Source organism: Limanda limanda, chromosome 8, assembly GCF_963576545.1.
Source record: "Limanda limanda chromosome 8, fLimLim1.1, whole genome shotgun sequence".
NCBI classification, from domain to species: domain Eukaryota; kingdom Metazoa; phylum Chordata; class Actinopteri; order Pleuronectiformes; family Pleuronectidae; genus Limanda; species Limanda limanda.
In genome coordinates this window covers 3,026,263-3,041,393 of record NC_083643.1, presented here as the reverse complement: position 1 = coordinate 3,041,393, position 15,131 = coordinate 3,026,263, and the positions used below count along the sequence as shown (strand labels likewise).

Genomic DNA, 15,131 nt, shown 5'->3' with positions numbered 1-15,131 from the left:
CACTGCTCCGGAGAGGAGGAGGAGGAGGAGGAGGGAGGAGGAGGAGGAGGAGGAGGAAGAGGAAAGAGGAGGAGGAGGAGGAGGAGAGGTGCGTCCTGGTGACGGGACAGACTGAGTCTCTGCTGCGGGACAAGCAGGAGGAGGCTGAGGGCTGAGACACGCCCCCTCCGTCTCTCTACCAGCCTCTCTCTCTCTGCTACACACACACACACACACACACACACACACACACACACACACACACACACACACACACACACACACACACACACACACACACACACACACATACACAAAACAGTTTACAGTTATCAGAATCATTCCAGATTACCTAACCATGCCCGGCTGTTGTTTGATGTGTGTGTGTGTGTGTGTGTGTGTGTGTGTGTGTGTGTGTGTGTGTGTGTGTGTGTGTGTGTGTGTGTGTGTTAAGGTCACACACTAGTGGGAAAGTCAAAACTCTCAATCAGAACTCGACCGATATTTCCAGGACTGTTGCAGATATCAGATATTAAATATTATTATCAAACCCTCATGACAGAGAAATCTAATTCAATCTGTTTTCAACATAAACTTTAATGTGCTTTACAATAGATATAAAAATCAAATACAACCACATTTACATAGAACTTGAATCGAGAATATTTACATTTTGTTAAAGTAAAACATAATAGCTGTTTTTTACATTGTTATGAGCTTCAGATTCATAATCCCTCAGATGGATGGAGCGTGAAAGCATCATTACACCCGCAGAGTTCTGATCTCACACAGAGTCCATAAGCTGCTCTTCACCACCGAATATCTAACTCATAAAGGGATTTGTTCCTTTATTTATTTATCTATCTGCATTAAGAGTGCTCTGTTGTGTGTGTGCGTGTGTGTGTCTGTGTGATATTAATGCAGGTCATCCCCCAGCAGCCACCATTAGTGCGTTTGTGTTCTGTAACCTCAGCTCAGTGATGCACAAAACCACGTTTGTTGGTCAAATAACTGCTCAGAAAAACATCTGGGAAGACACACTAATGCCTGTGTGTGTCTGTGTGTGTGTGTGTGTGTGTGTGTGTGCATGCTGCTCTGAGTAATACTGCATGTTTGGGTCTGCACACACACACACACACACACACAGAGAGAGAGAGAGAGTGTGGCGTGCAGCAGATTTGGATAAAGAGGATCAGGCCGTCAGTGTCTGGGATGTGAGATAACACCGAATGTTGTTTTTTTCCTATCTTTGATCTCATTTCCTGTGATGTCATCATTTCCATGTGACCCACAGTTAAAGGCTAAAAGTTAAAAATCACAGAATATGTCTTCAATCGCTTAATGTTGATTTGAAAGAGATTTAAAATAGTTTATTTAATTAGACTCTTTAGGAATTAAAACATAAAATCTGAATTACATCAACAAAGAGGTGAAATAATTCCTTTCTCTTAACCACTGAATATCAGGGATGTTATTTTAAATAATTACATGAAAACTATGTTTTGTTGATGATTGGTGAATCCATGGGTGGATTATTGTGAGTATGGCTCCCCCTGGTGTTCAGACAACATACTGCACGGTTGGAGCCACATTAATCTTTGTTGACCTCATTTACACAAATTGATTTTAGAAGTTTTCAGACTGTTTCTCTCGGTGGAAACAAGATGAAGGATTCTGATCCACGGAGAAGTTTCAAAAAGGATTTGTGTGAAGATGCGTAATTTCCTTGACCAAGTTTCCATCCTTATTTGTTTGTTTTTCAGGATTATGCAAAAACTACAGATTCCCATGAAACTTGGTGGGAGGATGTTTGTGGGTTTGAGAAGAACCCAGTGAAGTTTGGTTAGGATCTAGACATTTTTTTAATATTATAAGATATTTTAGGATTTTTAAAGATGTACGTTGAATAATGCATCTTAATTTGAAAAAATTCACCCAATTAAGAAAAGTGGTGGTTATGGGTGTATGAAATTTTATGCAGCTTAATTGAATTTAAAGAGGCTTGTGGGTCTTGGTGGAGGTTTGAGTTCCACTGAGTCACATTCCAGTTTGACGATTTGTTTTTCAGCAGATTTAAACAAAAACTATTGAACAAATTTCCCAGGAAACTTGATGGAACTCTGGGAAATTAGGATTTTTTCTTTATCTCCTTCTTGTTGATTTCTTTGACTATAATTCATTAATCTTCATTAAAGAAATTTGACACATTTAGGGGACTGATATGAGTGAAAATCTGATTTAAATGTGGTTTAGATGAGGTTATACAATAATACATTTTGACAAAACTCGGGACAAACAAGTTGATCCAAGAATTATATTTATTACTTTCTTGGAATATCGGGTCCTTGGCGAAGTTAAAGAGTTTTTGTCAGTCGAATCTATGAAAATCAGAGATTCCTTGACGCACTGTGAAATTATCAAATTCATCCTGTGTTGTGTTACGTAATCTTTGTTTACCTCATTTATACAAATTGATTTTAGAGGAAGTTTTCAGGCTGTTTCTCTCGGTGGAAACAAGATGAAGGATTCTGATCCACGGAGAAGTTTTCAAAAAGATTTGTTTTGAAAATGCATAATTTTGTATTTCAGGATTATGCAAAAATTACAGATTCCCATGAAAGTTGGTGGGGGTGTGTTTGTGGGTTCGAGAAGAGCCCAGTGAAGTTCAATGAGGATCTGGACTTTCAGATCCATAGGATTATCTCCGTCTTTAATATAGGAACCTTTTAAACCAATATTTTCATTGAATTGCTCAGAGCATAATTCAGAAATCTTCATTAAAGAAATCTGACACATTTAGGGGATTGATATGAGTGAAAATCTGATTTAAAAGTGGTTTAGATGAGGTTATACAATATTACATTTTGACAAAAATCTGGACGAACATGTGGATCCAAGAATTTTATTTATTACTTTCTTGGAATATCAGGTCCTTGGCGAAGTTAAAGAGTTTTTGTCAGTTGAATCTACGAAGATCAGAGATTCCTTGACGCACTGTGAAATTTTCAAATACATCTTGTGTTGTGTTAAATAAACTCACATGCAAAACCTTTTACCCTCGAACAGCAATGTTTCATATTTTTCATTCATAAATTCTCAACCAAAGAGTGAAGACAAAAGCCCAGAGCACAGTTTGGAACTGACCATTTATTTAAACTGAATAGCATATGCGTACAAAGTCTCTACAAAGCTAGAAAATACCTAACATACTTTTAGCCATGAGGGGAGAAAAGAAACGTTACAAAGCAAAGATCCGACCCGGACGGACACACATCACTAGCTTCTGGATTTCTCCTAAATGTTCTCTGTTCTTCGCAAAATAGGATAAACATTAGAATATCAAAGATATACACAACATCTGTAATAAACGTTATTGTCACCTTTATACAAAGCACCTTATCAAAAACCCTCAGTGCACACACACGCACGCACACACACACACGCACACACACACACACACACACGTGTTGCACGTGCACCGGAGTGGAAAGATTCAAGGCCATTTTTGGAATTGATTACAGACAGAATTCCTGTGCCACGCGAGGTTCGGAAACGAAGAAGATAAATATCCAACTTGCACGTACGAGAAAAACGTTGACAAACACGGACGACGATGATTCAGAAACTCGGCGGGTTTGAAACCTTCTGAGAGACTTGCAGGCGAAATGCTGACGCTGCTTTTCTGTGGGACTTTAGTTTCAGCAGATTCTCTCGTTGATGTTTTACAGTAAAAGTCCTAAAGTTGAGTTTATCACAGTTTCCAGAGGCCGTCTCACAGGGTGTCTTCACTCTGACCATTAGAACGTGTCCATGTTCATTGAAGGAGACATATTCAGCGTCTTATTTCTCATTTGTGTTACGACTGTAAAAGGTTTTCCTCTCTCAGACTGTCCATCGCTGCTGCTCCTCTCTTCAGCCTCTGTCTCAAACACCTGGTTTGAGCTCCTGTCTCTTTAAGGCCCGAAGGAAAAACTGAAAAAGCCTCATATGTCTCCTTCAATGAAGAAATTAAAAATGTCTCAATTAAAGACATTTAAACCTAATTCCATTCATTGTAGTTTAGTTGTTTTAATTTAGTTTGTTTTACATCTTTACGGTTTCTCAGCTCCGGAGCTGCGGCTGCTTCTCGTCCGGTTTCGTAGACGTTTCTCTTTTTTTTTGGCAGAAGCTCGTAAGTTACTCCGACTCGTAATAACTCACTTCTCCTCTGTAAGGTCTTTGGTAGGCAGGTGGTAGATAATATCCAAACAGAGGCTCGTTATTGCAGACGCAGCCGCTCCGAGGCCGCGCGTTCGATTCCCACGTACGTGCTACGTGAAGCCGCTGCGGCGTGAGACGAGACTCTGGGAAAAGCTGAAGGCCGGAGGAAATTGAACTTTTTTCGGATGTTTTGCTGGAACACAGAGAGACGCTCACACGGGTCTTCGGACAAATCGAGTGAAACTTAAAGCGAGTTTGGACGATGGCAGGTCGGAATAGTTTTAGGCACAAAGGTAGAAAGTCCTCGGAGTCCGATGAGAGTCTTTACTCGTGAAGACCGAGTGTTTAACAGCTGGTCGCTCGGACTGGACACGTTTCAAACGGGTCGACCACGTGTTCCTGGTTCGGACACAGAGAGAATCACAACATCTGTCTCTTCACTGTTCGTTCATCACTAGAACACATGAAAACATCTGGGCCTCATTCGTTAAGACGCAAACATATTACTTTCTATCTTAAGTTTACAAATGAGATGTCGGAAAGTTTATTTTTTTATTCCTTTGAGTATAAATAAGTTGTGTTTCCCTTTGTCCAGATGATTTATCTATAGAACAGTTGCATTTAATGAATGAGGCGCCGTCGTGTGAGAACCGTTTCAACATGAATCACGTGGGAAAACGTAAACAAAGCTAAATATCGTGAACAGGAACGAGTCTCAGTGACGCTCGGACGCTTTCGGACGGCGACATCGTGCGAATCCCGAACTACGTGATTCTGTTTATTCACTGAAATCTTCTTCTTCTACAACGAGAACTCATCAGGAGTAAGAAACGTGTTTTCCGACCGAAGGCACTGACACCTGCTACGCTTCCACCTACAGGGTTTTTGGTTTGTGTTTCATAAATTACTTTTATGCTGACGTGGCGTCGTGGACGAGGAGGAAACCGGTCCTCCGCTGATTAAAGGGACGTGTCCTTCAAAACAATAAAGTCCTCCAGCGTGGGAATCAAACACAGGACAACCTTCGATTTAAATATAGACGCAACAACATTTCAGTCTCCAACACCTGCGTCAGTGTGACTGTACATAAAGATGGACGACATGACTTGATCGCCCCCTTGTGGCTGCCTGGGGAACAGGTCAAAAAACCTCCTCGGTGTTAGCAGACGGGACATGGACGAAATCACACACTGGATAAAAAGATGGACGACAAGACGACTCCCAGCAAGTGAAGCCAAAGCGTTGCTGGTTTGTTTCCACCGCCCCCTGGTGGTGGTACATCCTCCAGGTTAGCAGATGGGGCATGGACCAAATTCCAAAGGTCAAAGTTCATGTCAAATAAATGTTTCTCAAAGATCTTATCAGACAGATTTCATGTTCGTGAGACTGACTCGTGATTGGTCGAGGGCGCTCGTCCCCTCGCTGCCACTCGACGGCGTCATGTGACGTCACAGACAGAAGACGCCAGCGCTCACGTCCCGGGTTCGAGACGCTTCAGCTTCTTTTCAGGACAACAGGAGGAAGAAGAGACGCGTTGTCTGTCTTCATCTTCAGCCCGTGTGGTGTTAAAGCTCGAGTTTAGCTGGTAGAAGAATTCTAAACTAAGTGAAATTTGAGGATCAGAGGTTTTATTTTAACCAAACGTTTCCTCGAACACCAGGAAGGACGTTAGAGTCACAGTGTTTTTCAAATGGACTGAACACATTTTACTCAAAGTTATAATCCTCAAAACACAGGAGACAAATCGTACGTGATTCAATGTTAACGTAATAATTTATTTATAACTGTAGAGATGAAATAAGTGAGTGCTAACGCTAACAAATGTGTTCCTACTTGAGGAAACACAAAGAGTTTGTCATCCGCTAAATCGACCAGGACGTGAATCTTGAGGATTATAACTTCAACCCGGTCGTGACTCATTGATTCATTTACTTATTTTATTCATCTCTCGTCACCTGTTGCACAAATACCTGAATTTTTCATCAATTTCACTTATATTTCACTTCTTATTGACATTACATTTTTTAGATAGTGATCCTGGATTTAAAATATAGTCTCTATGCTACTATCGATACACACTTTACCCAAAGGGTTAGAAGTTATTCTTGTATTTTTTTTTTTTAAAGAAAACATACAAAAGGTAGAAATTTGATTTTTCTTTTCTTTGGGAGAAAAAACCTCTTTTTTTAGTTTTGTGCAAGAAGCAGCTTCACACGACACGGGGGGTCGGAACCTTCAGTGTGCGTCGATACTCCAGCTGATAACACACACACTGATTCCACAGGAGGGCGGAGAGAGAGAGAGAGAGGGGGGGGGGGAGGAGAGAGCGAGAGAGAGAGTGTGGTCGGGAACCAATTAGCAGGAGACGTGACATCTCCTGATGAAATCTGAGTCAGGATGTTCTTGGGGAAGGAAAAAAAAAAAAGAGCCCAGGTCGATTTGAATGCGTTTCCATGGCTGCACTGTCACTGTGCTTTTTTCCACTCGGCTAACGAGCTTCTAATATCCCGTCCGAGTGAATATCTCGTGTGAAGACGCTCTTGCCGGAGGACGATTCTGCAGCAAAAAAATGAAAATTAAGAAACCATCCCTTTGTCAGGATTCTCCCAGAAGCCTCAGTGAGCGTGCAGCCGTTTAGAGTCGAAGGCTGAGAGACGCCGCTAATCGCCCAAACAAAGGCCGTATGTGTGTGTCTGTGTGTGTGTGTGTGTGTGTCTGTGTGTGTCTCCTCTGTGTCTACAAGTGTGTTAATCCTTGACGAGTCGATAGATGTGGTGCTGTGCTCCGTGTTCATTGTTGGACACTTCGAACACACACGCCATACACAGCAAGGTCTCCTGAGTGTCTCTGTTGCTCACCACCTGCACACACACACACACACACACACACACACAGACAGACACACAGAGAGAAAAGAACAAAGTCAAGCTGTTGTAATGCGTCTCCGTTCCCCTGCAGTACGACAAAGTGGGCGTGGCTCCTCACCAGCAGAATCGTGAAGTTTTCCAACACGCTGTTCATCATGTATTTCTCCGGCAGGTGTTTGAGTTTGTGGATGAAGTTGATCATGTATTCACACATGGGCGAGCGACTGATCCTGTAGACGAAGCGTCCGTTCTCAAACCTGGCGTACTCCGTCTGAGAGAAAGAGAGGGAGCGAGAGAGAGAGAGAGAGAGAGAGAGAGAGAGAGAGAGAGAGAGAGAGAGAGAGAGAGAGAGAGAGAGAGAGAGAGAGAGAGAGAGAGAGAGAGAGAGAGAGAGCACAAAGCATTATTGGAACAATCCGGCACAAAAAGACTGATTTAAACTTTTAGTGTAAATTTCCTTTATTATTATTATGATATATGATGTAATATAATCAAAATATATTATTATATATTATAATATATATATATATTATAATCGGCAGGATGTGACAAGGAGACAACCACGTTAAGATGGAAACAAGGTAGTGCTCAAATTAACTAAATATATAAAGAGCTGTGTCACGTTCAAACTTCTATTGCAATAAAATAAAGTAAAAGAAAAGGTGAAAAGAAAATGATAAAAAAATACTAGATCCCAGAAAAGCAAGTCTATAAATATGGGTTTAAAGAAGCTATTTAAAAGAACATTAATAATAGTTTTATACTACTCATTATTTTAATTATCGTATTGACATTTTTTAAATATTTAGTGTTATGTTTCAAGCTCCTTTGTTCCGTGGTGGCTGCCAGAATTTCACTCTCTGTGAGAAAAGGCTTTTATGAATAAGTTAAATATCATCTTGTTTAATTTCAGTGATACATTAAAAACTTGCATCATCATGAGATGTGAGCAGCGTCCTCACCTCCACCTTCTCAACCACCTGCTTGCCGAAGGAGCAGACCTTGGTGGAGCAGGTGATGGTCATGTTCTCCGAGCTCTCGTACTGGCTGCTGACGCCGTAGAAAGCCGCCGGGTCGTCGTGCACGCTGTAGTTCAGATCCGCCTGGAAAACAAGCACCGGAGCTTTGTGATTAACGATACAAGGGGAAGAGATTATTAGAAATAATCAATAATCAATCACAGGAACAACATGAGAACGTGAGCACAGGGAAAGTTATTCAGCAGCACCCTCTGCTGGATGCTCGGGGACATTACACGTGTTGCATCAACAAGTGGAGGATGAATAATTCTTATTAAACTAATAAAACTTAAGTGTTTTGTTTATAAATGAGAGCAAAACCTCGTCTGTCGCCTTCACTGGGAGAAAGAAATAATCCAGAGAGACTTCGGCTGCTGTTTGTGTCGTAAACTGTTTAAACTCCTGAGATCACTGAGACACGTTAAATCACAGCGTCTGCAGAACGCTGACGGGAAAAGGATCAGATACACGTGGGATGTGGATCTGTGAAAGTCCTTTGGTGTTCTGCAGCACCAACACACACACACACACACACAGAGACACACACACACAGGTGGAGACGGGGGAGGAGACAGGAGGTGAGCAGGTGTTCAAACAACGCCACGGTGCTTTCATCAGCCCACCACCTCCACATCCCAGGTGGAAAGACATGAAACACACACACATAGACACACACACACACACACACACACACACACAGACACACACACACACACACCTGTAAGTGCAGACAAAGACGAGGCTCTGGGTGGAAAAACACAGCTACAGCACAAATACATCTCCACTCGTTCCTTGTATTTCTGTATCCTCACAGATGGATGTTGGTGTAGAATAGAATAGAATGATTTCTCTTCTCACCCAGAACTTGATCAGGTAGAAGCTGTTGTGCGGCCCCTTGCTGAACAGCTCCTTCAGGCCGCCCTTCTTCTCGGGGAACTTGTCGTAGATCTGCCTGATGTCCACACACTCCAGCATCGGGTCGCTGTAGGTCGGGCTGCTCTGGCTGATCTGGACAAACATGTGCTTGTTGTACTGAGGGAGGAGGAAGAGGAGGAAGAGGAAGAAGAGGAGGAAGAGGAAGAAGAGGATGATGAGTTCAGAGGTTGAAAGGACATTAAGGTTCAATCTTCTCATCTAACGTTTGGGAAGAAAAACAGTTCAAAAGAACAGAAATTTAACTCGTGTTGAGACAAAACAATGATTTCGAAGGGTTAAGAAGTTACAGTATTTAATATGGAGTCACTTCATATATTTATATTTAATATTGTTGTAGTATTTTACAAAATATGAACAAAATATGTGATTGTATCTATAAAAATCAAAGTAAAGCAGCTATTGTGTAATATCAAACTAAAAACTGTTGGATGCTTCTTTAGTTGGTATTTAATTGAACAATATATATTTGATTAAATAATTAGATAAATTTGATTATAAATTACTCACAAAATCACAATTTTGACATTAAGAATAAAAGTGAATGAGCCCTGAAGATGAATCTAATTCCTGTAGTTTTGTACATCACATGTTTATTTGCCTTCCTGTCGACAGTTACACCAAATATGCAGTTAATGTATATAAGAGTTAAAATGCTAATGAAAGCTCCAGTAGATATTAAATATTATTTCCTGCTTCATGTGATTCTACATGTGATGAAACGTCGGCTTTTATATCGTTGGACAAACTCTTTGTTTTCTAAACTAGAAGCAACAAGATGAATGTCGTCTGTCTGTTGGTCCGAGGAGAGAAATGACAGAGAGAGAGAAGTGTGTCAGGAAGACGGATCGACTGAGCAGACGCAGAGATAGAGCCTCACAAAGGTTAGACACACACACACAGACACACACGGACCCACACACAGACACACACACAGACACACACAGGCCTTTAACGCTGTTCTCTGCTGCAGGTTATCTATCATCTTGCTTTATAGGACAACAGGGAGTGTTTACTGTGTGTGTGTGTGTGTGTGTGTGTGTGTGTGTGTGTGTGTGTGTGTGTGTGTGCGTGCGTGTGTGTGTCTGTGTGTGTGTGACTCACAGCCTCTTGGTCCCTCTGTGTCTCCAGGAAAGATGAAAACTCCACCAGTCGTAGTTTGGTGGTGCCGATGGAGCGACCCTGCCACGCCGGCTCTCTGTGTGATTGGGTAGTAGGGGGGGGCTCGTAGGCTAGAGGACACACACAGACACACACACAGACACACACAGACACACACAGACACACACAGAGTTAAACCTGGCTTCACCAACGCTGGAATTATTCTTTGCTGCTAATGAGTAGAGTTTCACACCCGTCAGGCGGAGCTGAGGTTAATGGAACAGACTCAGAACTCATCAGCTCAGTTTTCTAAAGCTTCCTCTCGTCCTTTAGCTTCCAGCTTCGTGTCTAACGTCGGGTTCGAGTCCGATTTCCAGCTCTGAATTCAATAAGTTAAATTCCTACATCGCAGTATTTGTCTGCACTAGAATCATGGAGTCATTTCCAGCTCCTGCAGCTTTGTGTTGTTTTTGTGTTGTTAGAGGCGATGTGGTCATGTGGCCAGATGTGGTGACGGAAAACCACTGGGACGCTAACAGCTAGTCAGTGCAGCCAGATGGGAAACGATGGAAGTGACACAGGCTTCAAACAATACAAAAATTATCGTACAAATCAGATAATTATCGTACATCTGGCTGCAGCTGGTTCAAAACACTAGCATGTGAGTTTAGCACGTAAAGAGAGGAGGCTAATCAGCAGCTAACAACAACCTTCCCATTAAATAAAGATATTATTCACTGTTTTTAATGTCACAGATTTAGCATTAATTATAAATAATTGCACCAATATCTAAACAGAAGGCAACAAGCAGATTTTAGCCTTGGTTCATGAGTCTCTGGCTCCTTTATTCTGTGGATCTGGAGCTGAAAGGTTTTAGTTTCTCTAACTTCTGCTTTAGAGAACACAAATTTAACGCTGTAGCAGAAATAAAGTCATTCTCAGCAATAATTCATATTAATATCTGTCCATCTTCTCTGCTCTGGAGTAGAGTCAGAGCTTCATTCACCACAGGTGACGTGAGAGAATACAGGACTCCTCACTCTCTGTCCTTCTGACCTCTTCACAGGACAAACCTCCAAACACACTGGAGCCGTCTGGCACCAGGAAGGAGTCAAACCCCCCCGCAGAGCGAGAGCGGCCTAAGTGCCGGGTGGGGGGGGGGCACAGAGAGCAGACAATCCTCTCACCTGTGATGGTGGTGGTCCCTGCTGTCTGCACGTTGTAGGCCTGCTGAGAGAAGGGCTTGATGCTGGAGGAGAACAGAGACAAACAGGAGACAAGTGAACAGGCTGAAAGCAGAAGAGACACTTTGTCCCCAAAGTCCTTCAGAGAGGAAGGAGCACGGAGGTCAAGAGAGTCTGGGAGTCATCATCACCATCATCATCATCACATGGTCGTGTAACAGCGATTCAATGGAGCATACTCATAAGGCGGCCATTTTCCTCTTCCTTGTCGATATAATAATAATAATAATGTCTTACAGCTGTGATCCGAGTTAATATAGAGAATAAAAAGATTACTCATGACATTTCGCTCTGTATTTATATCATCAATTAACTAATTTAAAAACAAAACCATTCAAGACACGTCCATCTTTATATACAGTCTATATCTCAAGTGACCATAAGAAATAGAAAGGTGGTAAAGTGGTAAAATGACACCACAACACCAAACGTTAAGATGACGACGATAACAAGATAATGGGAATAAATCTAAATCTACCTACTCCATTTTTATATAGATAAATAAATATATATATTTAATAAACCATAAGCTGTGACACATTTTAAACTGGAAGTCAGTAACACAGTCATGAGGGTGTTTGAGGTGACTCACTCTTCTGAGGCTGAGCTGGACTGTCCCCCGGGAATCATCCCCTGCCACAGCTGAGAACACACACAGACACACACACACGCACACACACACACACACAGAGGGATACACGGAGGGACACACAATGAATACACTGAAGCGAGGCTGCAAACCTTGAAGCAAACAGAACATTTGTGTTTTCTAGTTTGTAGAGAAAAATGTCATTAATAATGTCCTTGTGCTTCCTGTATTATATATTATATATTATACATTATATATTATATATTATGTATTATACATTATATTTCCACAGTGTTGCTGTTACCTGTGCGTTGCCGGGGAAGCTGGCTCTCACTAACCCAGGCAGCAGTTTGCTGTGGATGGCCGTGGCGGAGACGATCTGAGCCGAGGACATGGAGGAGATGCTCTGCAGAGCTTTGTCCTTGGCGCCCTGGTCCTGCACGTGGACACAAAACACCATCTTCATCATCATCATCATCATCATCATCATCATCATCATCATCATCATCATCATCATCATCATCATCATCATCATCATCATCATCATCATCATCATTACTGTCCTGCTCTTAGAGACGAACGCAGGGAGACGTGAGAAGCAGGACATTCTTGAAATAACTGGAATTATTGAGACTAATGAATCTAAAATGCAGCAGAGAATCAAAACTGAAAATAGTTTTCATCATCAAGTCATTTTCTGACAGACCTGTCGTCGCTATTTTAAGATTTCACAGATTTACATTAACACTAAAATATGGAGCAGCTCGTGTTAAACAAAGAGGAGAAACAGCAGCTCTTAGAAATTAGAACAATTTACAAGAAGAACATCAGTTGTATTGAAGAAGACTAGAAACTAGAGATTTACACATAAAGGGTTTAGTGACGTTCTAAGTAGACAAGGATGCTGCAAGTGGGGGTGCCGGGGGGGCTGCAGCACCCCCCATTGGCAAGGGGCTGTAACTGCAAGGCTAAAAACGTACTTAACATGTCAATACAAACAAAGTAGGCTTATTATTAGGTTTTACCAAGATTTGATAACATTTTTTGAATATTCAGAGTATTTCCTGTCTCATGCACAAACTGACAGGATTGTGTCTCAGGCTGTTAACACAGTGACTTCCAGCAGAGTCACACTAACTTGTCGACTTGTGTTGTGACGTCTGAACGCGTCTGAAACGTGAGGCAGCAAACCGCTGATTGAAACAGAATTACAGGTTCTCCAGTAGCTGGAGATTCACTAATTGGCAGCTTCACTCAAGTTAATTAGGGGCTGAAAGAAAAACCTCTGCACCCCAGGGGGAGGGGGGGCGTGGGGGGGGGGCGTGGTACCGTTATCAGAGGGAATCAAGTTGGGTTTTAACACTAAACACCAGGAAGCATGTGGGTTTGACAGCTCACCCCCCCCTTCCTGTGGTAATGTGGTGTTTATGGTGAATATACATGTGTAGATATATAATCCATTAAAATTCCTTTTCACCTGAATGTTTTCACCGCTGTTTGTTTGTTTGTCTGTTGCTATGGTTGTGAGCTAAATTACACAAAACACTGCTGAACAGATGGAGAGATGTGGAATCACTCAGGGACTCAGCTATCACATTTTAATAGAGATGTGGATCCACAAATGTATTTTTCACTTTGTTTAACATTGTGAGATGTTTTTTTAACATATTCAACAGGAAATAATTCATGGATATTGATGAAATCAGAAATCAGAGGATTTGGATTAAACATGTGGAATCTTTGATTGTTTTTCCACTTTTATTAAACGTTAAATAGAGCGTTAGCGGAGAGATGACTTGTCTTAGCTCCCTTCTGGTTTTGGATAATTGACTATAAAGGATTATGTTTTTCTTTTCATCAACAAATCCCATGAAAAGACTAAAAAACAGTAATTTATTTTATCATGTTAATTAGTTCTAATCCTCACTGATCTGATGTGTTTGTTACTAAAACACTGGAAATGTAAAAAACACCAGAAAATAAATAACCGACTCAAATAAAACATAAAAGATGGATCTGATTATAACACCTTTTACCTTTAGTTTGGACTGAAACTCCCTGGATTTTCTTCTCGCTAAGACCTGGATGTGACTGGATACCTGGAGGAGAGGAAGAGGAAGAGGAAGAGCGCCAATTAAAAAGAGAGGAGAGAAAGGAGACAGGAAAAGAAGTGGAGATGAAGGAGGAGAGGAGAGGAGAGAAAGAGGGTAAGAGAAGGGGGAGTTGGAGGGTAGAGACGAGAGGAGGAAGGACTAAACAGTGAGTTGCCATGGTTATGAAAAGACTGTTGCCACACTGGAGGGGCGCGCACACACACACACACACACACTCTCTCTCACACACACACACACACTCACAGACACACACACTCCCCTGACAACAGTGAATAGAACCATCTATGTTCATCTTTGGAGAGAAGACACCTGGGAACACAGGCCAAGAACTGAGATATTAAGATCAACACATGTGACGTTTAATCACCTTCAACATATTTATTTCTTCTGTTCTTCAGCGATGTCGTTAAATCTTAGAAATAGGAAATAGAAGATATGCTAGTAATCGTAATATTCTATTATCTGTGTGTCTATTGGAATTATTAGGTTTTACATTTGTACTTTGTTTAGTGAAAGAAAAACACAAAAGAAATGTTTTATAAAGATATTATATTATAATTAAATATCATAATCATTTGAATGGATGAATCTTTGACGAGTTACCTTCACCAAGAGGTTGTGTGTTCACATGTTTGTCTGATTGTCAGCAAGAACTACACAAAAACTACCAGATGGATTTCCACAGAACAAACAGAGGATTCGCTTCAGAGAAGAAGAATCCACAACATTTAAAAATGTGCGATTAGACACTTTCATTAATTTCTCATGGAATAATTCATGAATCTTGATTTTAGACTGAAATCTGTGATTTTGTGCTTGTATCTTGATTGAATTTAAAGAGACTGTTGGAGACTGAGCAAGATTATTCACAAACTACCCCCAAAAAATCCTGGATGGATTAATGTGCTGATCCGGGATTACATCGTTTCACTTTCTTTAACAGGGCGGAGTAAACTTCTTTCAGTTTCAATAATCAACGGTTCATTAGTTAAACTACTTTTCATGAAAAGACAGTTCAGCGTTATAGTTTTTAACATTAAAAGCAAAATGCTCATGTTTTCTTTATTGTTTATTCAGTAAATTAA

At 41.2% G+C, this 15,131-nt stretch overlaps 1 protein-coding gene across 1 annotated transcript in view; it reads right to left on the bottom strand.

Moving 5' to 3' along the window:
* Positions 1 to 6,901: 6,901 nt before the first annotated feature.
* The window catches only part of tead1a (TEA domain family member 1a), a 34,582-nt gene continuing 26,352 nt past the window's right edge, over positions 6,902 to 15,131 (bottom strand). Inside the window, exons 4-12 of the mRNA XM_061076258.1 lie at positions 13,969 to 14,031; positions 12,237 to 12,368; positions 11,936 to 11,985; positions 11,287 to 11,348; positions 10,103 to 10,230; positions 8,924 to 9,097; positions 8,009 to 8,149; positions 7,165 to 7,317; positions 6,902 to 7,040 (exon numbers count right to left, since the gene is read on the bottom strand). Coding sequence (XP_060932241.1) covers positions 6,927 to 7,040; positions 7,165 to 7,317; positions 8,009 to 8,149; positions 8,924 to 9,097; positions 10,103 to 10,230; positions 11,287 to 11,348; positions 11,936 to 11,985; positions 12,237 to 12,368; positions 13,969 to 14,031 — 1,017 coding nt within the window. The 3' untranslated portion in view covers positions 6,902 to 6,926. The remainder of the gene's footprint in view (positions 7,041 to 7,164; positions 7,318 to 8,008; positions 8,150 to 8,923; positions 9,098 to 10,102; positions 10,231 to 11,286; positions 11,349 to 11,935; positions 11,986 to 12,236; positions 12,369 to 13,968; positions 14,032 to 15,131) is intronic.